This window comes from Phocoena sinus, chromosome 4 (assembly GCF_008692025.1).
Source record: "Phocoena sinus isolate mPhoSin1 chromosome 4, mPhoSin1.pri, whole genome shotgun sequence".
NCBI lineage: Eukaryota > Metazoa > Chordata > Mammalia > Artiodactyla > Phocoenidae > Phocoena > Phocoena sinus.
The window spans coordinates 6,658,280-6,683,807 of NC_045766.1; the positions used below are offsets into that span (position 1 = coordinate 6,658,280).

The window sequence follows — 25,528 nt, forward strand, 5'->3', positions numbered from 1 at the left end:
TCCATCTCTCTCATCATGTAGCACCTGGCGAGTAGCTGCCCTGGGTACCCCCAGCCTTAGGAATTAGTCTTTTTTCTTTTTAACTTTTTATTTTATATTGGAGTATAGTTGATTAACAAGGTTGTGATATATCGTTTCAGATGTAGAGCAAACTGATTCAGTTATGTATATGCATGTATCTATTCTTTTTCAAATTCTTTTCCCATTTAGGTTGTTACATAATATTGAACAAGAGTTCCCTGTGCTATACAGTAGGTCCTTGTTGGTTATACATTTTAAATAGAGCAGTGTGTACATGTTAATCCCAAACTCCCTAACTATCCCTTCCCCCAACCCTTCCCCCTGGTAACCATAAGTTTGTTCTTTAACTCTGCAAGTCTGTTTCCATTTTGTAAATAAGTTCATTTGTATCATTTCTTTTTAGATTCCTTTCTCTTTCTCTTTCTCTGTCTGACTTACTTCACTCAGTATGACAATCTCTAGGTCCATCCATGTCGCTGCAAATGGCATGATTTCATTCCTTTTAATGGCTGAGTAATATTCCATTGTATATATGTACCACATCTCCATTCCTTATGAGTTAATCTTTACATGAAATATTTAAAAGAATGGCTGGAGCTTCTATAACATGTATAGCAAGAGAGACTTTATGTTCCCTGATATCTCTGAGATTTCTTACAATCACCAGCTGAATTAAAAATCACTTGTATCTCAAAAAACAAACAAACAAATAACTAAAATAAAAAACAAACAAAAAGAAATTTAAAAAAATCACTTGCATCCCTCCTCTCTTTTCCCCACCCTGGTTCAGCTCAAGTTAGAGCACAGCCCCTTTCCTTTTTTTTTTTTTTTTTAAATTTATTTATTCATTTATTTATTTTTGGCTGTGTTGGGTCTTCGTTTCTGTGCGAGGGCTTTCTCTAGTTGTGGCAAGCGGGGGCCACTCTTCATCGTGGTGCGCGGGCCTCTCACTGTCGCAGCCTCTCTTGCTGCGGAGCACAGGCTCCAGACGCGCAGAGCTCAGTATTTGTAGCTCACAGGCCCAGCTGCTCCGTGGCACGTGGGATCTTCCCAGACCAGGGCTTGAACCCGTGCCCCCTGCATTGGCAGGCAGACTCTCAACCACTGCGCCACCAGGGAAGCCCCCCTTTCCTTTTTAACCTAAGGTTCTTCTCCCATTGTGTAGTTGTGTAAGTAGAATTTACCCAAGATTTGGCATTAAGGTTGGACTGCTTGTGACTGGCCAGTTTCGCATCTTGGGCCCCCTGGCCTCTGACCTTGTTGCTAGATCATTCCCTCCTCCCACCTCTTTCTCAGTCTTTCTCTCATCTCTCTTAATCCTTCTTTAGTCTATCCCATCAAGAGTTCATATTTTCTCCCATTTTTTAGCAAAGCAATTAACTTCTCTGTCTGACCATGTCTATGGGCTTCCTCTTTTATACACAGAGGTGTCATCAAGATACTCTCTTAATCTCTTTTTTTAATCAATCAATCAATTAATTAATTTTTGGCTGTGTTGGGTTTTTGTTGCTGCACGTGGGCTTTCTCTGGTTGCGGAGAGCAGGGGCTACTCTTTGTAGCAGTGCACAGGCTTCTCATTGCTGTAGCTTCTCTTGTTGTGGAACACGGATTTTAGGTGCACAGGCTTCAGTAGTTGTGGCACACGGGCTCAGTAGTTGTGGCACGTGGGCTCAATGGTTGTGGTGCACAGCCTTTGTTGCTCTGTGGCATGTGGGATCTTCCTGGACCAGGAACCCGTGTCCCCTACATTGGCAGGTGGATTCTTAGCCACTGAGACACCAGGGAAGTCCTTACTCTCTTAATCCTTGATGGTTCTCCCTCTAAGAGGAATTCCTCAGTTAACATTTAACATAATAAAAAACTTTCACCTACCCACCTATATCCGCCTGTCTTTATTGTCATCCAGTCATCCCTCATTTGTCTAATTAATCCATCCCCCTGCCAACACCTACACATTCATCCATTCACCCAGCTCTCAGCCTCTCTGCTTTTCACTGATTTCCTCCATCCTCCTCCAGAGACCTAGAACATTCTGTATGGGAAGTTTCTTTCTCTCGTTTTTTTAAAGAGAAACTTATGCTTTGCAGAAACAACTATCAGCTGCCTTGAAATGATAAACGGGAAATAGATAAGAGGTGCATTTCTGGGAATGAACTGTTATAATCTTTGCTTGGGCAAGGGAAGGGCAGATAAGACCCAAATTAGAATTAAGTGAACAAAACCAAGTGAGGTTTGGGCCATTCACTGAAGGAGCTTGGCCAGGGGTGACATGTTCGCATATATCAAAAGTTAGGGTGGGCTTCCCTGGTGGCGCAGTGGTTGAGGGTCCGCCTGCCGATGCAGGGGACACGGGTTCGTGCCCCGGTCCGGGAAGATCCCACATGCCGCGGAGCGGCTGGGCCCGTGAGCCATGGCCGCTGGGCCTGCGCGTCCGGAGTCTGTGCTCTACAACGGGAGAAGCTGCAACAGTGCAAGGCCCGCGTACCGCAAAAAAAAAAAAAAAAAAAAAAAGTTAGGGTGTTGGTGAAACACACCCACAGTGCAAACACACCCACACCCACTCAGAAATACTTAATACTTTGAGTTTAGCTTGGATTCAGCTACACTCTCATTGTACTGATGACAATAGGACAGCCGATAATTAACCTGTGAACTATGACGGGATTATTTCTGAAAGTTGAATCCCTCAGCATGTTGCAGAGGTCCTATAATTGATGGATCACTAATAATGCTGCACTGTTAAAAAAAAAGGTATGCTTGAATATATGTAGCATCTAACGTTTATATTCTACATCAGGATTGCCTTAGATTTGCTAATTGTTCTTACTACTTTTCTTAATTGTGTTAAGTAGTTGAAAGTAACTTTTTAGCATTAGATACATAGGCCAAATTGGAAATACATTCCATTCTTCAAAACACTACCCCCGGACCTGACAGTGACCAATTATTGCTTTTTTTCTCTTTAGGCAGGGAAAGTTCTTCCGATTGGATACAGAGCTGCAAACTGCTTGACTGAAAAACTTCCCAGGGTGAGTGTTTTCAAAATGCATTTGTGTGTGGGACTTCCCTGGTGGTGCAGGGGTTGAGAGTCCACCAGCCGATGCAGGAGACACGGGTTCGTGCCCCGGTCCGGATAGATCCCACATGCCGCGGAGCGGCTGGGCCCGTGAGCCATAGCCGCTGAGCCTGCGCGTCCGGAGCCTGTGCTCCGCAACGGGAGAGGCCACAACAGTGAGAGGCCCGCGTACCGCAAAAAAAAAAAAAAAAAAATGCATTTGTGTGAACATAAGATAAACAACGCTCAACATTCCTTCTGAGAGTTGCATAAATTTAACGTGGTCAATTTGGATTATTTTTACTGTATTTTGGGGCCTTCTATTGAGTTTGTCCGAGGAAGTGAAAATTCCAGGCTTACAATTTCCAGCTCTACAAAAACTACAGGAGATTCCATTTATTTCGATGGGAAATAGTCATTTATGGTATGCTTCCTAACCTGGATACTTCTTGGCTGTTTTCTAAATATAACTTTTAAAATATGTTGTTTATTTCTGTTAAAAATTTTTCAGGATGTTTCATTTTTTGGAGCTGTAGCTCCCCAGGTACTGATTAAACTCATGTAATGAAGGGTGTTCATTGATTGGTATAGATCAGTCTTGCTAATATCTAATCCACTGTACTTAATAATTCTATTTTCTTCTCTCCCTGTTGGTAGCTAATGACCCCACCTGAAGCAAAAAAATTTTTCAACTTCAGATATCCACCTGCTGGAGCTGAAAGAGTATTTTACGGCAGAGCAAATGATCCCCAAATTGCACCTTCTTTGACACATGGAATCAGATCTAAAATTTCAACACCGGTAACTTCTTTTCTATTTTTCCCTGTACATTATTCACTTACCAAGGTGAAAATGAACAAATGAGGTATTAGTGAAATATCTCCTTCCCACTCTTAATCTTGGGCAGTGAAAAAAATCCAAGCAGCCTCAGCCGAGAGGGTGAGTGTAGAAAAGTCAATGGTTTAAGCCACAGACTAATATTCTCCCCTCAGATAATAAAAGCCAAGCTGCACTTAATTTTCTCACAGTAAAGAGAAGTGCTGTCAAGGTTTGTTAAAGCATGGTGGGGACGAAGGCTGGGTGATATTGCTGGAGATGCTAAGAGCGCTTGTACGTGCATTGTGTGCACGCAGGGTCCCGGTGTTACCCGCTACAGATTGAATGGACAGTCAAGGGTCAGAAGACCTGATCTTATACCTGGAGGGAGCTGGTGGGAATCACGTGGCTCTTGCACTTGTCATTCCTACTTTTCTGGAACCTTTGAGTCAAGTAACCAGGGAGTTGCCCTCATAAATGCTTCAGCCCCGATGAAAAGTCATGTTTAGACATGTCTAAGCTGCATAACCCCAATTCTGATGGTTCATTTGAAGGTGAGCCCAGACAACCATCATGAAATGTTTTCCCACAATCATATTGTCTTCTCCCCAGCTATTGAGTTTCAGTGTTCAGACTTTTTTCCTTTTTTTGGTTGTTACATCTTTGCTTTGTACGATTTCTTTAGGCAAAGGTACTGATCAACCCACAGCCTATTACAACCTTTCAACAGAAAATGAAAGATAAGAAGGAATCAGTATATTTTAGCAATCAACGGGCACCGTTAGGAAAATCTCATGATCAGACGCCAGGATTACCTAAAGGCCTGGATATACTCAACACGACATTTGGGACGGCAGTCATCAGAGGTAGTGAAAATAAAGGGTGGGGAAGGAGTGATAAAATGTCTTCTTAGAAAATGGGAGTAAATATCCTGTTGGGATTTATTTAGTGCTGGTGTAAATGTTGATCCCAGAATGAAAGGTGGGAATCATAGCAAGAAAGTTACTCTCAGACCCAGAAGCCTTAGAGTTGATGTATGTCAAGGCAGTAAGAGTTCACGGTTTGGAGAGGAGATTCAGGGAGCAGAGTAGAGATGGTGTAAAGACAGGAAAAAGACTCCGGGAAGTTGATCTTGGGACCAGCTGTGAGGGTTGCTATCTCTTTCCCCTGGACATCTATTTGTGTGTTTTATTTCCACCAAAACCTCTAATGTGTTCATAACTTTTAATTCTTTTAAAAAATTTTTTTTGTATTGAAGTATAGTTGATGTACAATGTTGTGTAAATTTCTGCTGTACAGCAAAGTGACTCAGTAATACACATATATACCTAATTTTTTGTATTCTTCTCTGTGATGGTTTATCCCAGGATATTAAATATAGTTAGTTCCCTGTGCTATACAGTAGGACCGTATTGTTTATCCATTCTATATATACCAGTTTGCAACTGCTAGCCCCAAGCTCCCCATCCATCCCTCCTCCACCCACCCTCTCCCTTGGCAACCACCAGTTTGTTCTCTACGTCTGTGCTTAACTCTTTATGAAATTCTGTTTCATACAAAGACCACAAAACAGATGTTAGGTAAATGCTGTGTACAACACTCATTCATGAAGATCCATGATGTGTACACTTGCTTATTAACCTAACAGGCAGTATCAGAGCAGATTCCCCTCTCATCTTGAGAGGGAGTGAAGCAATCTTTCAACAAATGACTTAGAATAGAATTGGTCACAGGCCATTTTTTCTTCTGCAGCCCCAGCATCCTGCCATGTTGTTGGGTGCTTTCCCTTTACACCTTCTCACGTTTAGCCTTTTCTGGTCTCTTACCCTCTCCTTCCAGGGATCTTATTACAGGAAAACTCAAATTCCATCTTTTTATCATCCTGCAGAGGAATTCGCTTCTTTCTTTATCTTTCTGCACCCACTGCGGCTCTGCACCAGGAACTTATCTTTTTTTCACCAAAATGTCCATTAGATTACTTTCCTTAACATAGTAACATCTGTTCTGGAGATAAATTATGCCTTTCTCTTGGAATGCAAAATCTGCAGTTGTACTTTAGTTTATCAGATCTAAAGTTAAAACTTGTTAAAACTTGAAACATGAAAAATGTGTTTTAGAACAGATAAAATATCTTTTTTTTCTTTTAAATAGGATTAAAAATTGTATTTAAGTACACCAGGCATTACAGAATTACAGTAATTATATCATAACCGCTATCAAGAATTTAATATGGAAAGTACTGCCTAGGTGTGCCTCATTTAAATATGTAATAGAAAGAATGTTCTAAAATGTATATATGTGTATTAATAGGTGTAATGGTTCCCACATCAAAAAGAAGCACTGCTTTACAGGATTATTCTGAGTAGGGCTACCTTCTGGTATTCTTAACTGTTTACAGACCCCACTTCTTGGCAGAAAGTCCAAAAGAAAGTCCAAAAGAAAACATCTTAATGTATGTTGTTAGGTTGAAAGAGAAGAGTGAAATTGTAAATGGAATTACATTTAAAAATCATTACATGAAACAATAAAAAGAAAATAATTCGCTATATATAAAACCAGGGACCACCAGTCCTGGGAAAGCAGCTGTTCAACAAAGATCTTCTAGCTCTAGGTTTGGGAGCAGTAAGAAGAAGAATTTCTTTCTGATGCCAGTGATTTCCCCGGCACTTGGGGCTACTTTGAAGATGGCTATTCACATCTAAACAGATTCAGGGTGTGTGCTGTTGTCTACAGCTGCCAACATTTGCATCAAGTCTTCCCCACAGGGCATCAGGGTTTCTGAAACTGATTTGTGATTCAAATTTGCCTAGATCATCTTGGGAAGTCTGGAGCAAACTAAAATAAAAAGTATCCTTCTGAGATCCTTAAAACTGGGAATTTAACTGGGCTTGGCATATAGCTCAGGACAACCAAATGATTAACCAGTATGGAGTTCTTCAGAATTCTAGGGATTGAATCTGTTCAAGTGGGATCCTTAAGACAGTGATGCCTGGGCTATTCCTGTCTTTGGTGATAAATCTCTATGTATGTTGGCTTTTTGCCCATGTAGCTTATGTAGTTAGCATACCAGTTTGTCATTTGCTCTAGTCAACTTAAATATGTTATAAAGAGCTGAAAAATGCCTTAAAACTGATTTCATTACTTCTTCCTTCAGAATTATCTGCTAGAGAGGTGGTGAATCCACCAAAATCCCATCAAGAAGTATTTGAAGAAGGACAGGCAGGACACGATCTGTATATTGTATCTCACAATGATTATTATGAAGGTAAGTCTCCTCCAGTGTAAAATGGGCCTGAGAATATGAGACTCAGATTTGTGAAGAGGAATAAGGGAGATGATGTGCTTAAAGTTAAAATGCCTGGCATATAATAGGTGATCAATAAATAATAACTTATTACTTATAAGGTTATAAACCCCGATAGCTGGGAACACATACACTTATGCATTTTGGGTATAAAATGCAGAAAGATATGTTTCATTAAAATGAAAAAAATAGCTAAGTAAGATTAAATGTTGGGTAGTCTAATCTTGTTTTTTATTCAAATAGGATTATTCTAAGTGCTTTGCTTTACACGAGGAATATTAGATAATGGTCAAGTGCAGAAATTTTCAAGTCAGATCAAGTTCAAGGCCTAGCTTGTCCATTTATTATTTTTTTTTTTTTTGTTTTTGTTTTTTTTTTGGGGTCCGCGGGCCTCCCGCTGTTGTGGCCTCTCCCGTTGCTGAGCAACAGGCTCCGGACGCGCAGGCTCAGCGGCCATGGCTCACGGGCGCAGCCGCTCCGCAGCATGTGGGATCTTCCCGAACCGGGGCACGAACCCTTGTCCCCTGCATCGGCAGGCGGACTCTCAACCACTGCGCCACCAGGGAAGCCCCATTTATTATCTATTAGACCTTGAATATTTTACTTATCACCATCTATTTTAAATTTATTAAATAGGGATAATAATGTCGCGAGGATGAAGTGAGTGCCTGCAAAATGCCAAGCATGGTGCCTGGAACATAGTGAGGGCTCAGTAACTATTATTATTATTATTATTATTATTATTAAGTGATCTTGACTAAAAGCCTTATTACTAGAATTATGCTATAGCATAACTAAAAGGCATTGGATGTTTGCTGTAAACTACAATTTAATTGTTGACGTGTGGGTGCTAAGTAGAATCTTGATCTAACAGAGGATTGACAATTAGACTCTGATACCTGTCCTGAGAAAGCCGATGACCTGTGCATGATTCACGAACTAATCTGCATTAGTTAGAAGTAAGACTAGCCCTTCACTGCAGCACAAGACCCCTCTCTCCGTCTTTATTTCTTTACTTTTCTCCTCCACCGCCCCCTCACATCATACTCCTTCTGGGGCTTGTCTGCTATGCCCATTGCTCCCCGGCTGGAGTCAGCCATTCCCTTCTCCCATGACCAGTCTCTGCTGGTTCCTTACGCTGCCGGTACACCCCGGTCCTGAGATCGTCTCCATCCCCCCACGGCTGCTTCCACCGCGCTTTTTCACAGCCTTGACAAGGCTTCTCTCCGTGTCTCCTCCGCCGCCGCGTCCCTGGCTCTGTCCCTCCCTTTCTTCTTCTTTAATATAAATTTATTTTATTTTATTTATTTTTGGCTGAGTTGGGTCTTTGTTGCTGCGCGTGGGCTTCCTTTAGTGGTGGTGAGCGGGGGCTACTCTTCGTTGCAGTGCGTGGGCTTCTCATTGCGGGGGCTTCTCTTGTTGTGCAGCACGGGCTCTAGGCGCGTGGGCTTCAGTAGTTGTGGCACGCAGGCTCAGTGGTTGTGGCTCGCGGGCTCTAGAGCGTAGGCTCGGTAGTTGTGGCACACGGGCTTAGCTGCTCTGTGGCATCTTCCTGGACCAGGGCCGGAACCCGTGTCTCCTGCACTGGCAGGCGGATTCTTAACCACTGCGCCACCAGGGAAGTCCCCTCCCTTTCTTCTTTTCCTCCTTCTAGTCTTTCTTTTCTTTATTCCTCCTTCCCTCCATTCCTCTCTTGTGAAAATATTTTATTCATTTTTAGAAAAGTTTAGCATCGATAGCACAATCTAATCCAATGCCATTTAATTGTTTTAAGAAAGAACTATTTCAATGAATATGTATATAGACACCCTTTACATGCATTTAGCATTTGGAGGAAAATTTGGAGGAAAATGAGTGTAGTTTTAAAATTATTTATCTATATTGGAGTATAGTTGATTTACAATGTTGTGTTAGTTTCTGGTGTACAGCAAAGTGATTCAGTTATACATATGTGCATTCTTTTCCATTATGGTTTATTACAGGATATTGAATATAGTTCCCTGTGCTCTACACTAGGACCTTGCTGTTTATCCATTCTATATATGGTAGTTTGCATCTGCTAGTCCCAAACTCCCAGTCCAATTTTTTTTTTTTAATATTTAGAAGACTCTAATGGACTATCACATGACTGAAATTACTTTCATTTGCTGATTTTTACAAAAGTCTCACTAGTCTCTTGAAAAGGAATAGAATCCAATCCTTTAAATATTTATTTTTTACTTTTTCCCTTTAATGAAAGCACTATTTTTTATTATAAAAATATAATTGTAGAGAATGTAAATATCATGGAAAAATGAAGAAAAAGTAAATGTAACCTTGAAATCCCATTAGCCAGAGATAACTACATTTGATACATCAAACATCTTTCTAACCCCCATCCACGGAGCTGTCTTCAGTTAAATGTGACAATAATCTTCATGCTTTTGGAGAAACTGCTATATGCATTTACTTGAAATAGTATGTCAAGGACATCATTCAATAACAATAACAACCTCTTTTAAATACACTTAATTTAAATTATTACTAAAGTAATACATATTTTCTTTTATAAAATTCAGGTTGTATAGAAGTATATGAAATGCAAAGAAAATCTCCCACAATTCCCAGTCTGCCATAGGTGATACTTTCATATATGCTTTTCTTTGCTCATTCATATATGAGTGTATGTGTGTGTTTTGCATCCTACTGTACACACTTTTTTTTTTCCCTTTTTCTTCCCGCCCCCCCCCCCCCCCCACATATGAAATTTCTTGGTTGTCTTTTCAGGTCAGTTATCAATATTGTATTTTTCAGGATTACAAAAATGTATTGTTTATATATCTTTGTGAATGTGATTTGTTTCCATAGGATACATTGCTACATTTCTGAGCATCTGAAAATTTCACTCTTAAAGCCAAACTCTCCACCTGAATAGCTGCCCCAGTTTGCCCTCACAGGCACAGTGTATGAGAATTTCCATTTCCCTGCATCTTCCCCAATGGCGAGCTTTGCCAATCTTCTTTATTTTTGCTTAACTGAGAGTCGAATTATGACTGTGCGCTATTGTTTTTGCTTACATTATTTGAGTTACTGGTGAGGCTGAATATCTTTTCTCCATCATTTTATAACCTTTTAGCTGATCTCTAGTTTCAGTCTTACTTTCTTAACTACAAATAGAAAACTAATACCACATCATGGTACAGTACTAGATCTTAAAAATAAAGGCCTCCCTGTTGGGTTCTCAGCCCTCTATCACGCTTTGAATGTCTCTAATATGAGATAAGTGATTATAACGAAATGTGAAGGTTGTAACGCAAATCTCAGTGAGAGCAAGTATAAAACACCAATCTCTCAAATCTTAGCATAGCTTAAAGCACCGCTGGGGTCACAAAGCCTTGCAGTACCTCCCCTGATCTTAAGGATTTCTTTAACATTGATGGGCCCTGAATTTTTCATCAGTTATATGTCTTTCTCCTACATCATTTTTCTACTTACTTTCCAAATATTAACACAAGGAACGCTTGTTCCACCAGTCTCCCAGCTCACATGGGAGAATGCGTCTGTCATCTGTAGCCAAATGTGTGCAGTTTCCTGCGCTGTGACAGTTCCATTCTTTTTCCCACTTTCATTTTCATTGTCAGTGAGAACATCACATGCTTCTTGCACAAAGTTGTGTTGCTTAAGTCAGAAGTCTTCCCTTTTCTTTTCTTAGGAGAAGCAAAGCACCGAAAGTATAATCCATCAAGTTTTCATAGATTTAACTTGTATGGGATCCCAACACCACATTTTAATGATGGACGAAACATGGCAAAAACTTTACATTGGCTTCACGAACTACAAATGTAAGTTTAAGTATGTTGTGTCTTGGAACAAGTGTTAGATATATGGCATATGGACTTGAAAGTTTATTACGTTTATTTTTTGAAGAGGTAATGCAGTGACATGGTTCAAACATAAAAATAATAGAAAAAGATACACAGTGATATGTCTTCTAAACTGTCCAGTTCCCCCAGAGATGACCATGATACTGTCTTTTTGTTGTTGTTGTTGGGTTTTTTTCTGTTTGATTTTTTTGTTTGTTTGTTTTTGACCACGTGGCTTGCAGGATCTTAGTTCTTCCAGCAGGTATAGAGCCTAGGCCCCCTGCAATGGAAGTGCAGACTCCTAACCACTGGACTGCCATGGAATTCCCTGTGTGTGTGTTTGTGATTCTAAAGTAATTTCATGTCTTTCCAGCAGATTGGAAGACATACCTGAATGTTTTTAATCTATGGGATCAACCCTACTATGTTTCTTAAAGATAGTGGGGTTTCAAGTCTCAACAAAGGCAATCATGTCACATATAATTGACCTGTCATTTATCATTCAGCTTTCTTTAATAGTTATTTGGGCACCTAAGCATCTGACTTAACTCTCACAAACTGTGACCTTTTTACACCTGCATTCTACATTTTGACTACTTTCCTAAGAAATTAAAATAAGTTTCCTTAGTTTTTCATTCCCTGTCTTATATTTTATATCTAAGCCAACAAACAAAATAAAAACCTATATTTCCTACTATGTTTAAAAAATCAGGAATGTGAATTGGTTCAGCCACTATGGAGAACAGTATGGAGGTTCCTTAAAAAACTACAAATAGAATTACCATATGACCCAGCAATCCCACTACTGGGCATATACCCTGAGAAAACCAAAATTCAAAAAGAGTCATGTACCAAAATGTTCATTGCAGCTCTATTTACAATAGCCCGGAGATGGAAAGAACCTAAGCGCCCATCATCGGACGAATGGATAAAGAAGATGTGGCACATATACACAATGGAATATTACTCAGCCTTAAAAAGAAATGAAATTGAGATATTTGTAATGAGATGGATAGACCTAGAGTCTGTCATACAGAGTGAAGTAAGTCAGAAAGACAAAGACAAATACCGTATGCTAACACATATATATGGAATTTAAGGGGAAAAAATGTCATGAAGAACCTAGGGATAAGACAGGAATAGAGGCGCAGACCTACTGGAGAACGGACTTGAGGATATGGGGAGGGGGAAGGGTGAGTTTTGACAGGGCGAGAGAGAGTCATGGACATATACACACTAACAAACGTAGTAAGGTAGATAGCTAGGGGGAAGCAGCCGCAAGGCACAGGGATATTAGCTCGGGGCTTTGGGACAGCCTGGAGGGGTGGGAGGGGGAGAGTGGGAGGGAGGGAGACGCAAGAGGGAAGACACATGGGAGCACATGTATATGTATAGCTGATTCACTTTGTTATAAATCAGAAACTAACACACCATTGTAAAGCAATTATACCCCAATAAAGATGTTAAAAAAAAAAAATCAGAAGATTGAAAATACTGAGGTACTGGGTTGAATGGTGGCCCCCAAAGAGGTCCATGTTCTAATTCCCAAAACCTATGAAGGTTATATTATATGGGAAAAGGGTCTTTGTAAATGCAATTAAGCTAAAGATCTTGAGATGAAGAGATCATTCTGGATGATCTGGGTGGACCCTAAATCCAATGACAAGTGTCCTCATAAGGGAAAGGCAGAGGGAGGTTTGAGACAGAAAAGCAGAAGACATTCAGAGGAGAAGAAGGTGATGTGAAGATGGAGGAGGCTGGAATGATGTGACAGCAAGCTAAGGAAGACCAAAAAAAAGCCAACAGCCTCCAGATGTTGGAAGAAGCAATGAACAGATTATCCCCTAGAGCCTTTGGAGGGAATGCAGCCTTGCTGTCACCTTGATCTCAGACTTCTGGTCTCTAGAACTGTGAGAGAATACATTTCTACTGTTTTAAGCCACAAGTTCATGGTAATGTGTCTAGCACCCACAGGAAACGAATATACTGGGCTTGCATTTCTATACATTAATGGTGAGAGTGGATTTGCTTTGCTCTCTGCCCTCTTTATTTTTTTAGTTTGTAACTTTTTAAAAATTAATTTTTATTGGAGTATAGTTGATTTACAATGTGTTGGGACTTCCCTGGCCATCCACTCTGAGCTTCCACTGCAGGGGTTGCGGGTTCGATCCCTGGTCAGGGAACTGAGATTCCCACATGACTGCACAGTGTGGCCAAAAACAAAAACAAAACAAAACAAAACAGAACAAATACAATGTTGCATTACTTTCTGCTGTACAGCAAAGTGAACCAGTCATACATGTACATCTATCCAGTCTTTTTTACATCCTTTTCTCATATAGGTCAGTACAGGGTATTGCGTAGAGTTCCCTGTGCTCTACAGTAGGTCCTTGTTGTTTATCTATTTTATATACAGTAGTGTGTATAAGTCAATCCCAATCTTCCAATTTATCCCGCCCCCCCCCCATTCCCCCTTGGTAACCATAAGTTTGTTTTCTACATCTGTGACATCATTTCTGTTTTGTAAATAAGTTCATTTGTACCATTTTTTACACCCTCTGTCCTCTTTAAAGGATACACTGGCCCTCCAAGTTTCCATAGGCCCCCAGGGTGCACACAGAGTTTGCACATTCCCACAGGCACTCACCTGCCTCGCTCATTTGCCTGTCTGGTCGCTGAAATAACAGCTCTCAGTTATAGAGGCCAAATGCTTAGTACTTTATATATGATTAATTTAATACTACCAACACCTCTGTGAGGTAGGTGTACTATAATTTTTTTCAGGGGGGTATGGAAAAGTTTATTCACTGAACCTATCTATGAAACAGAAACAAAATCAGGGACACAGAGAATAGACTGGTGGTTGCCAAGGGGGCGAGAGGGTGGGAGAGGGTAGGATTGGGAGTTTAGGATTAGCAGATGCAAACTGGTATATACAGAATGGATAAACAACAAGGTCCTACTGTACAGCACAGGGAACTATATTCAACATCCTGTGATAAACCATCATGGAAAAGAATATGAGAAAGAATGTATATACATGCATAACTGAGTCACTTTGCTATACAGCAAACTAACAACACTGTAATTCAACTATACTTCAGGTGTACTAGAATTTTAGCCTTTCCATTTTACTGATGAAGAAACTGAAGTACAGAGAAGTGAAATCATTTGCCCAAGATCGTGCGACTGAGAAATACTAGGGGTAGGGATGCAACCCTGGCAGTGTGTCTCCAGGGGCTGTCTTTAACCACTGCACCAGGGGTATAGACAGTGGATTCTGTGATCACAGGCCTGAAATTTTGATTTCCATTCTTCTCCCACTCCCTTATTATATGAGTTTCTGATACTTGAATTATTGAAAACAATAATGTTAAAACACAAACACAGAAGAAATTCTTTCAATATTATCCTAAACCCGTATGAGATAGTTTTGCTTTAGGGTATAGAAGAAGAGCTTATAAAACAAATATTCATGAATTTATCACTATTAAAGTTATTAAAACATACATAAAGGAAAACATGAAGAAATGATTTGAGTATTTCACTAGATATTTATAATTAAATATAACATAGAAATTGATACTTAAAAGAAGGTGACAAATACGGTTTATCCACTTCTGAAAGGTTAGAAATATTAAACCTACTATCCATTTCTTAAAGATATGAAATAAACATATTCACAAGGTGGTCCTTAAAGAGGTCCTAAGAGTAGAGCTTTTGGGTCATTAACAAGCACATTAGGGATAGTCATAAAAAACCACACTGAATTTATAAAAGCAGGCCATATGCAGGATGCATTTCCCACCAAACTTGTCTCTACCCACAAGGAAACATCATTTATGGAACACTGTTTTATTTGATCACTTTCTGTATTTCGAACTTAGTTGGAAAATTATTGCTGAAATGATAGATTCTTTATTCCCTTGATTTGTTGTATTTCAAAAAGGACTCACTACTTCATTCTTCAGTGTGATTTCTATTATAAACTTGGAGTGAAGTATATTCGTTTACATCTCTTTTTTTTTTTGTTCCTATTTTCTTCTTTTTTTGTCTTTATTTTTAAATTGAAGAATAGTTGATTTACAATGTTGTGTTAGTTTCAGGTGTTTCAGGTGTACGACAAAGTGATTTATTTATTCACGTATATATTAATTTAATCTTTTTCGGGTTCTTTTCCATTCTAAGTTATTATAAGATATGCAGTATAGTTCCCTGTGCTATACAGGGACTACTGTATAGCACATGGAACTATATTCCTGTTACATATATTGGTTACTTATTTTATATATAGTAGTGTGTAACTGTTCATCCCAAACTCCTAATTTATCCTTCCCCCACCTTCCCCTTTGGTAACCATTGTTTGTCTTCTATGTCTATGAGTCTCTTTCTGTTTTGTTTACATCTCACTTTGATATGCACTATTTTTTTTTTTTTTTTTTTTTTTTTTTTTATGCGTTACGCGGGCCTCTCACTGTTGTGGCCTCTCCCGTTGCGGAGGACAGGCTCCGGACGCGCAGGCTCAGCGGCCATGGCTCACGGGCCCAGCCGCTCCGCGGCATGTGGGATCTTCCCAGACCGGGGCACGAACCCGTGTCCCCTGCATCGGCAGGCGGACTCTCAACCACTGCGCCACCAGGGAAGCCCCTGATATGCACTATTTTAACATAAATTTGGTTCACTCTTAACTTTTGAGAGTTATTAGGGATATACACTTTTAAGGAATATATTTCCTCCATAAAACTACCTCTATCTATATTCTGTTTATGACCTTTGGTCTGAAGAATCAGAATGTTGAAATGGGGTGTGTGTGTGTGTGGGTGTATGTGTCTGAATGAAAAAATTGATTGGCACACAGAGACTTTACTCTGAGTTGGTTAGTGAATACTGTGAGGTGTGTAATGATGTTACAGTTATTGATACTCTGACATACTTGTCTGCTCAGAAATACTTCCCGATTCTCCCAGAAACATAACCCAGGCACTTTTAGGCTGAGAAGCATAGGCTCCATGACTTAGAATCCTTACCTTTACCATCCAGGCATGTTCCTAATCATGCCCCTTAGAGCTGGTTTTATTTATTTATTTTTTATTTTTGGCCGCGTTGGGTCTTCGTTGCTGCATGTGGGCTTTCTCTAGCTGCGGCCAGCAGGGGCTACTCTTTGTTGCGGTGCGCGGGCTTCTCATTGAAGTGGTTTCTCTTTGTTGCGGAGCTTGGGCTCTAGGCGCGTGGGCTTCCGGGCTCCGTAGTTGTGGCTCTCGAGCTCTAGAGCGTAGGCTCAGTAGTTGTGGCGTGTGGGCTTAGTTGCTCTGCGGCATGTGGGATCTTCCTGGACCAGGGCTCGAACCTGTGTCCCCTGTATTGGCAGGGGGATTCTTAACCACTGTGCCACCAGGGAAGTCCTTGGAGCTGGCTTTAGATTGTCAACTTTATTTGTTCAAATTACAGTCCTTAAACTGCCTCTGATTTATTCTGACTTTACCCATATTGTTCTTTTTCTCCCTTTTTGAACTAATGGGAGGTAAATGAAGAAATAAAAGATGAATTACTTTATATTTCATCTTTTGTTTCTCCACAGAGTGTCACTCTTCTCCAGAAATTTATTCAACTCCATATTTCTCCAGTACAGGAAATAGTTTTAAAAGCAAATGGAATCTAAGAGTTTAATGTTCATTGTTTTTAGTCTTAGCAAAACAATAATTTATTAATTTTAATGTTATTAAATAGCAGTGTTGTAATTTTGCAGTTCTCAAAAGAAATTCTTAGTCATTTAATCACAGTGATAGAAGTAATGAAATTATATTACAGAAAATTGGCAAAATAAAATCACCCATAATCCTGTCACCTTAATTCAACCTTTATTATCTTTTTACTCTATTTCTTTCTAGTGTGGCTTCCTGTGTTGATTTTTGCATAGCTTTAATCAGAGTGCAATAACATTTTATATCCTGGTTTTTCACTTAACATAAAATAATTTTATATTGCTGTGTATTCTAAATAACCAACATTTTGAATGCGCACAAAGTGTGTTCTTGTTAATACAACATAATCACCCTCCAGGACTGAACATTTAGATTCTTTTCTTTTTTTTTTTTTCCCCATCGTAGACAGTGAGGCTACAAGCAGTTTTATAAATGTAACTTCTTTTCACACTTAATTATGTGGATTATCTCCTTATGATTGGTTTTCAGATGTGGATAAAAGAGGATGAACATTTTTATGCTTTTTGAATCATGTTACCAAATTATTTCCAAAAGGATTATAGCAATTTGCACTAGCAATCTACAAGTGTTTTACAATACTTTTTGCCAATGTTAGATATTCTTTTTCTCTGTCTCTCTCTCTCTCTATATATATGTGTGTGTGTATATATATATATATATATATATATATATATATTTACTTATGTACTATTAAAAAGTGGTACTTTGTTGTTCTTTTATCTTATATTTCTTTTATTACTGGAGAGTATTATAATTTCTCCATATATTTGCTTACTAGATTTGAGTTATTTGTTTATATCCTTTGTTTATTTATTTCTTTTATGCTTACTTTTCCGTTAGCAGTTTTAGGAGTTACACTTTTAAGAATGATATTAACTCTTTTTGTTTACTGAAAAAAATTTTGTTTGCTTGTCTTATTCTTTAATCAAAATTTTATATTCTATTATAAACTTATCTTTATAATAGAATATACATGATAGAAGAATGAACACATAAAGCTTTCTTTTTAGCATATAATTTCTTTTGAAACTGGATTTATTTTGTGATGGCCCAAATGATACTATGGTATTCCTCACCATATGTATATTTGGTAGCCAAGAATACTTTAGGTAATACAGATACCTGACAATTTTCTAATTTTATAGGAAAAGAGGAGCTAAGGTTGTATCCAAGAGAGTTGATGATTTCAAAGAAAAATTTCAACATAAACTTGGAAGAATTTTAGATCCGTAAGTTCATGATTAACTTAGAATTGAAAATGTTTTTGGATCAAATTTACAAACTACTCTTGTGGTAAATTTTGGTTTGTGTTTTATTAGGTTCTATCAATTAAATAAGGATCATCCTTTTGTGTTAATCAGGGAACTCTTATTAGCCTCTATAGCGCTTGGGGTTCCAGGAAAGTACTGAGTCTCCAAAATGGACAGGGCCTTTGGAGAACAGGGTGGAAGAATTTTGTGTAAAGCTTTATTTCTGAGATCTCAGAAATTTAACTTATTGCATTATATTTTCCTCTCTCTTCCCTGTCCCCGCCCCCCCCCATGTATATATATGTACTTCCATAATTCTGCTTTGAGTATGTTCTGTTTTTTCTTTTTCAGTCTGGACTTTTTCACTGAAAGCCAGTGAAAGCATTCAGCCATTGCTAATGCGAGTGGGAGATTAGGGAAAAGATCTGTTGGAGAACTTCTGTTTGATTCTCATAGTTTGGTTATAGGAGAAAATATAGGCGATTAAAAACATATGGCAAACATATTTTAAATTCCAGGGATGCCATGTGGTGGGAATTTTCACTAAAATATTTGTTTTCTTTAATAGCATTGCAGAAACAATGAATGTTCCCCCAGACCACACATTTGGGGCTTGTCTCCGTCCTGAGGAGTATGGTAAATATACAAACTTTCTTCTTAAAAAACAAACAACAAAATCCCCCCCACCCCCCAAATCATGCAGTTAAGTTCACCATCTCCTTCTCTCATAGCTTCTAATTTTAATGGCTTAAAATATTACATTAACATTAAAGAGAACAATTTGTAGCACAAGAAAGAAACAAAATTTTCATATTATATTTGAAATAGGAACAGTTTAAAGCCCTTGTAATGAATTCCTTAAGTGTATTTAAGGCTCAGAATTTTATTTAGAAAATAAATAAGGCCTGTATTAAACAAGCCAAAGTGAAGTGAGGCAGCTTTTTAATGAATTCCAAGATTGTACTAGGCCCTTGTTACTCAAAATGTGGTTGCAGACGGGCGGTGTTGGTGGTCCCTGCAAGGTTCTTAGAAATGCAGAATCTCAGGCTCCACCCCAGACCTACTGAATCAGGAACTGCGACATACCCAGATGAACTGTAGGGACATTCAAGTTCCAGAAAGCACTATACTCTACAACCACATACTTAAGAACCACTCTGCCCACCAGCCAATCAATTAATCAACCTACAAAGTGGCAGAAGAAAATTCCCAGGATTTTGTTTTTAGTGCTAAGGGATCTAAACAGCAGACTTCCAAAGGGAAAACTCTGCCAAAGCTTATCAGGATTGGGCTGTATTTTACTGGTTTTCAAAATACAGTCTGCAGTCTACCTGCATTAAAATCACCCAGAGAATTTATTAAATATACAGGTTCCTGGGACCCATGCTCATATATTCTCATGTATGCTAAACTTTAAGAACTGCTACTAAAAATGTGTTAAAGTCCACTCACTGACAAATAAAATACATATTTACTGAGCTTCTGCAACATGGTGTTTCAGACCACCATGAATCACCATATTAGGAGATTATATTTTGGTTCTGTTTTTAGATCAACTGTTACATGTTTAATGGATGCCTGCCCATCTTAGAGGCTCTTCATACCTCTAGAAGTGGGTAAGGGATGATTTAGGAAATCCATCAGTTAGCCTGAAATACAAGTAGATAATCGTGCTCAGCTGCCTACTTGAGGGCAGGTTCATGCTGGTTGGCGCCCCATCTTGCTGTCTGTTGGATTCTTGGGGTCTAGCGCACAGTACATTATTTTCCCCGGTATCCATAGCATGAATCGATGTATCTAACACATAGTTTATCATGTTGACAATTAGGCAACATTGACAAATTTCCTAATAGTTGAGCTACATTACCCTTAAAAGTTGAATGATAAGATAGAGCTATAAAGTGAAAAGGAAGGACACTGACATTAATAGTTTAAAAAATGTGTCAGTATTGGCCTTGGCACCGTACAGCGTAACTGTGTAAGGGGACTGTCAGCCCTCTCTAGACTTTTCCTGGAGCTCATGGATGGACACAGATTAACCCCAGTGGCCTTTTGTGACTACTGTTGGGGTTAACTAGCAGCATCTATTCCGTGGAAAGCTTCAGGGTCTGCCTGCTTCCGAGAACGTATTGGTTTCTTTACTGGGCCTGGATTGCTCCCTTACCCTTACTTAGGGAAAGAAAGGCAACTGCACAAAGAATGCCTCATCCCTCAGGCCTGGGGTTGTTGGTTATGTTACGATGCTTCCAGGAAGAGTGCAAGGGCTGTGTCCAGCTCCCAGAATGCACCAGGACAGAGGCAATGTGGAGGAGAATCCGGCTCCCAGAATGCACCAGGGCAGAGGCGATGTGGAGGAGAATCCGGCTCCCAGAATGCACCAGGGCAGATGTGATGTGGAGGAGAATCCGGCTCCCAGAATGCACCAGGGCAGAGGCGATGTGGAGGAAAATCATAGGCAGTAGTGCATCATGAGAATTGGTAGCAGGCAGGGTGCAACTGAGGAGCAGGCGTGGCTTTTCTGATGTCCCTGGCGTGGTAGCAAGGTCATGGGTCTCTCTCTTAGGGCCACAGCTTGTACTCCTGATTTCAGCTCTTCAGAGGTGGCTCTTGAGTAGTTGTCAGTGATTTGACATGAGCTTCATAAATATTCTCTCAGGGCCAGGCCAGAAGAGGGTATCAGCGTACCTCTCATCCACTAGGTAGTCATACCTGGTAGGGTTGTGGTGGGAAAACCAGGTAGAGTTGGAGATACAACCATTCGAATGGTTATTTTTGGATGTTAATGGAGAGTGAAGGCCTCTGAAGATAAAAAAAAAACTCAACCAAGAGCCATCTTGTGGAAGAGCCGGAGTGGGGGGAGGTCCTTATACAGAGCAGCCCCCCAGAGGGTTGACATCAGGGGAAGAAATGTGGAAGAGGAAAGGAAGCCACACTTATGTGTCAAAAATCACCCCTAATCACTTTGATTTCCTCTCGCAGAGCCATACTTGGGTTTTGCCTACGTTAGGATGGTCTGATAATAGCTGACCCCGTTTCAGATGATCTTGTTCTGAGGCACTTGGCCAGTTCCTGGAACTAGCACTGGTTGTGGGCTTTTCACCCATACTTAGGGTCTACCCTTAGAAAGAAGGCTTTTGTCAGAATATGCAGGATTAACTCCTGATTTTATAATAAACTTAGAGGTGCTATGAGCACCTATTAAAAAAGACCCTTGACAGAGCCTAATAATATAGGGCCTTGTACAAAGTAGGTGTGAATATTAGTTGCCTTGAACTGCAACCAGTGTTGCAATTTATTTTTTTTTCAATTTTTAAAAATTGAAGTACAGTTGATTTACAATGTGTTAATTTCTGCGGTACAGCAAAGTTATACATACATATCCATTAAAAAATTATTCTCCTTTATGGTTTATCATAGGCTGTTGAATATACTGCCCTGTGCTATATAGTAGGACTTTGTTGTTTATCCATTCTATATATAACAGCTTGCATCTGCTAACCCCAAACTCCCAATCCTTCCCTCCCCCAACCCCTTACCCCCTTGTCAACCACCAGTCTGTTCTCTATGTTTGTGATTCTGTTTCTGTTTCATAGATAGGTTCATTTGTGTCCCATTTGAAATTCCACATATAAGTGATATCATATGGGATTTGTCTTTCTCCTTCTGACATACTTCACTTAGTATGATCCTCTGTAGCTGCATCCATCAATGTTGAAATTTAAATTAACCTACCCAGGATATCACAGCCAACTGTCAGCATGACCCTGTCGCAAGAAAGCAGGAAGGGAGGGGTACAGGCCAGGGGAAAAAGAACAGAGGCAGAAGGTTTCTTCTGGTGACATCCACCAAGCCGTCACATCTGAAGCAACATGGTCAACTCTGGTCTGATCTGTGTCACCATTAATATCCAAGCAATGGGGTTTAGAGGTAGTGTGTTTGTACTTTCTTTGTGTCATAATTCAGGAAAGTTCCTTTAAGTCATGAAAGAAAAGTAGAAGCAAGGGCTGGGTCTGGCAATGGCAGCAGGTGGATTGGAGGGGTTATTACTCGGGGTTGTGGGTCAGGACTCACTTAATGGACTGTGAATGGAGGTCTTCTGTGCTGGTAATAGTGTAGGGGAAGCAGCACAGAAATGGGGACTTGGTGTGCAGACTGAAGGCAGACTGGAAACTCACATTAGGAAGGAGTAGGGAACTTGTGTCCAGTTTTTACAAGGTTTCCTAGATGTTTAGTCAACCTTGAGGCACACAGAGTGACCCCCATGTGGAATCAGCCCCAGCTTTCAGATCCTCAGCCTTGTAGACAAATGTCTGCTAACAGGGTGTCAGGCAAGGACTTTGTTGTCTTAGGAAAGGATATGACAGCTGAGGGGGCTCATGATTCCCCCATAAAATTCATTTTTTCAGATTTTTTTCATTGAGCAAAGAAGTCGCATAAAGCAGAAGTATTCATTTTTATCAATTTGTACTTTTTTTTTTTTTTTTTTGTGGTACGCAGGGCTCTCACTGTTGTGGTCTCTCCCGTTGCGGAGCACAGGCTCCGGACGCGCAGGCCCAGCGGCCATGGCTCACGGGCCCAGCCGCACCGCGGCATGTGGGATCTTCCCGGACTGGGGCACGAACCCGTGTCCCGCGCATCGGCAGGCGGACTCTCAACCACTGCGCCACCAGGGAAGCCCCTGTACTTTTTTTTTATAAAAAGAATTTTCTGTCATGATGCATAATAGTATTGGAGTTAGGTTTTTTCATTCACAGAAGCTGCTAGATCTCTCTCTGTTTTAGTTAGTGTGGGAATAATTGTGACAGGCTTTAAATTCAGATAAAAGACTTTTTTTCCCCCTCTCTTCAATAGGAGCTGGTGATCTCATCCACAGAAGACTTCCGGGAGAATATCTCCGAGGCAAGGACAGACAGAGAGCCCTGGTTGCAGCAGTGCGACATCACTTAAAGAAAGTTAACTACCAAAACTTTGACACTTTGCTGGCAGCCTTCAGACACTATGACAAGGCCAGTAGTAAAGTGAAGCTTTTTTGGTCTATGCATGGGCTTACAGGTCCTAGCAGGCTGGTGTAGATCAGGATCAAGTCCAGTCCACCACCTGTTTTTGTAAATAGTTTTACATGCCTATATTTTAAAAAAATTGGGGTGCATGTATCTCTTTGAATTAGAGTTTTCTTTGGATATATGCTCAGGAGTGGGATTGCTGGGTCGTATGCATGCCCATTTGTTTTAAGTATTGTCCACAGCTGCTTTTGCAACTACACATGCAGAGACTGAATGGCTTGCAAAACCTATGATACCTACTTTTTGCCCCTTGACAGAAAATGTTTGCTGGAGTAGACCTGCGTTGTCAAAATGTGGTTCTTTCACCATCATCAGTATCACTTGGGAACATGCTAGAGATGCATGTCCTAAGGCCCACCCCAGACCTCCTGAATTAGGAACTTGGGGTTGGGGTCTAGCAATTGTGTTTTAACAAGCTTTTCAGTGATTCTGATGCAGGTTGAGGTTTGAGAACCACTGTTGCAGATCATTAAACTGGAGTGTGCTGGGAGCCTGGGGGATGGACAGTCTCTGCCTCATTCTGAATGTGTACACACGGTACTGTCAGTCTGGTCCAAGTCAAGCTTAGAACGCTCTCCCCTGGGCACCAGGTGTGGTTTCAGTTTTGAGAGTAAGATCACTCAGTTTTCAAGCTCCTCTAAATTTTATTCTTTGATCAAGTCAGATCAACCCAGGGCTGCATAATTACCTGACATCATTTTAGGCCATTACAGGATTTACCAAGCTGCACAGTGCCTTAGGCTTGCACTAAGGAACGCTACTACACAAAAAGTTTGTGAAACGTGGCACATTTTTTATTAGTACGCCCACGCGGCTGTTATTTATTTTTGTCATACGCATCCTCTTTATAAGGAAACCCAGTCTTTCTAAAGCACATAACTGTGCATTGTCTAAGTATCTGGTTTGTTTTTGCTTCATGTACAGCATGGCTTTGGACCAATAGTGCATACCTTTTTGACTTGGCTGCCAGGAAGCTTAGAGCCAATACAGAGAAACACATCTAGTTTGTGAATGTGATCTTATAGTATACATTTGTGCACTCTTTTTATTTCAGGTTTCATCTTATTTTAGTCCAACTTTATTTTCTCTTTGCCCTGACTTCCTCACTGTTTTTGGCTCTCATTGTACTTCTTTTTCTAGGCAGCCTCAAACCGTTTTAGAATAAGTCTAACATAAACAAATAAAAGCTCATAAATAAACCCGTGATGATGTAGTGCATCATAATCTTGATAGGAGAAGAAAAGAAAGAGCAGAATAATTTTAGTTTATCTCAAAAGGAAAAAAGGATAATATTCTTATCTCCATTCCAATGTTGAGTACAGTTTGAGAAAAGTGACACCTCACAATATTTATCCTATGAAAAAATCTTGATCACTCATTGGCTAATTCATTTTAAGCCCATGCGTTTTATCTGATTTTAGATTAGGGGCCTGTGTACCTGTGATGTACTGGTGAATAAAAAGTGGGTTAAATATCTCAGTTAAGTTTGTACTAATTATGTCGGGACAAACACCAATCAGTCATCAATGACATTTCTCACAAAGTTGTGTTTAAAGAAAATGTAAGTATTCAACTGTTTCTCTGGTTTTTAGTAGAGACCGATTGCTATTTACAGGTAATTTAAAAATTATTCTTCAGAATTAAATTACTTAAGAAAAACACTCACCGTTGTGGCCTCTCCCGTTGCGGAGCACAGGCTCCAGACGCGCAGGCTCAGCGGCCACGGCTCACGGGCCCAGCCGCTCCGCGGTATGTGGGATCCTCCCGGACCGGGGCACGAACCCGTGTCCCCTGCATTGGCAGGCGGACTCTCAACCACTGCGCCACCAGGGAAGCCCCTAAATAGTTAACTTTTAATATGTACAATGTAGTGCTCAGTGCCCTTGAGGAGCTTTTTTTTCCTGAGTGGGTAATAAGATGTGGGTCTTCCTAGTACAGCTGTAGGATTGTTTTTGATGATTAGAATCTTATACTGTTGAATGCCCAGATTTAATTTAATTGAAAAGCAAAACAAAACAGAACAAATAAACGGTGATTTCCTAACTGACTCTTCTTGGCTTAGAGGATTAATTCTGTTATTTGTTGAACACTGACAGCGCATCAAACATTATCCCAGATAATGTGCAGGCTTTTAACTCAGGGAACTTAAAATCTAAAGGGGGGGGCGGGAAATAAAGACTCATCATGTCCAAGAATGGTCACAGCAGAGTCTCAAATTTTCAAAATAGGTATATATAATTCCAGCTCCTTTTATTCTGCCTATTATCCAGGAAGTAGTTGAGATGGGATGATTCCTTTTGGGGGACAGTTGCATTCATTGACAAAACTGGTTTACTAAGACGTGTGAGCAAGGCTGTTCCAAAGCTCAGTAATATCAGACTGCTGTGGATGGTTGGGGGCAGAAAAGGTTCATTGAATACCTTGACTAATAGCTCATTGTTGAGTAGCCTTTGT

The 25,528-nt window shown here is 40.0% G+C and overlaps 1 protein-coding gene across 1 annotated transcript in view; it reads left to right on the forward strand.

Annotated features, from left to right (window-relative positions):
- EFHB (EF-hand domain family member B) overlaps positions 1-25,528 on the forward strand; it is a 58,361-nt gene that overhangs the window by 20,090 nt on the left and 12,743 nt on the right. Inside the window, exons 2-9 of the mRNA XM_032631176.1 lie at positions 2,988-3,050; positions 3,734-3,877; positions 4,578-4,758; positions 7,047-7,157; positions 10,888-11,017; positions 17,907-17,990; positions 18,580-18,647; positions 22,863-23,017. Coding sequence (XP_032487067.1) covers positions 2,988-3,050; positions 3,734-3,877; positions 4,578-4,758; positions 7,047-7,157; positions 10,888-11,017; positions 17,907-17,990; positions 18,580-18,647; positions 22,863-23,017 — 936 coding nt within the window. The remainder of the gene's footprint in view (positions 1-2,987; positions 3,051-3,733; positions 3,878-4,577; positions 4,759-7,046; positions 7,158-10,887; positions 11,018-17,906; positions 17,991-18,579; positions 18,648-22,862; positions 23,018-25,528) is intronic.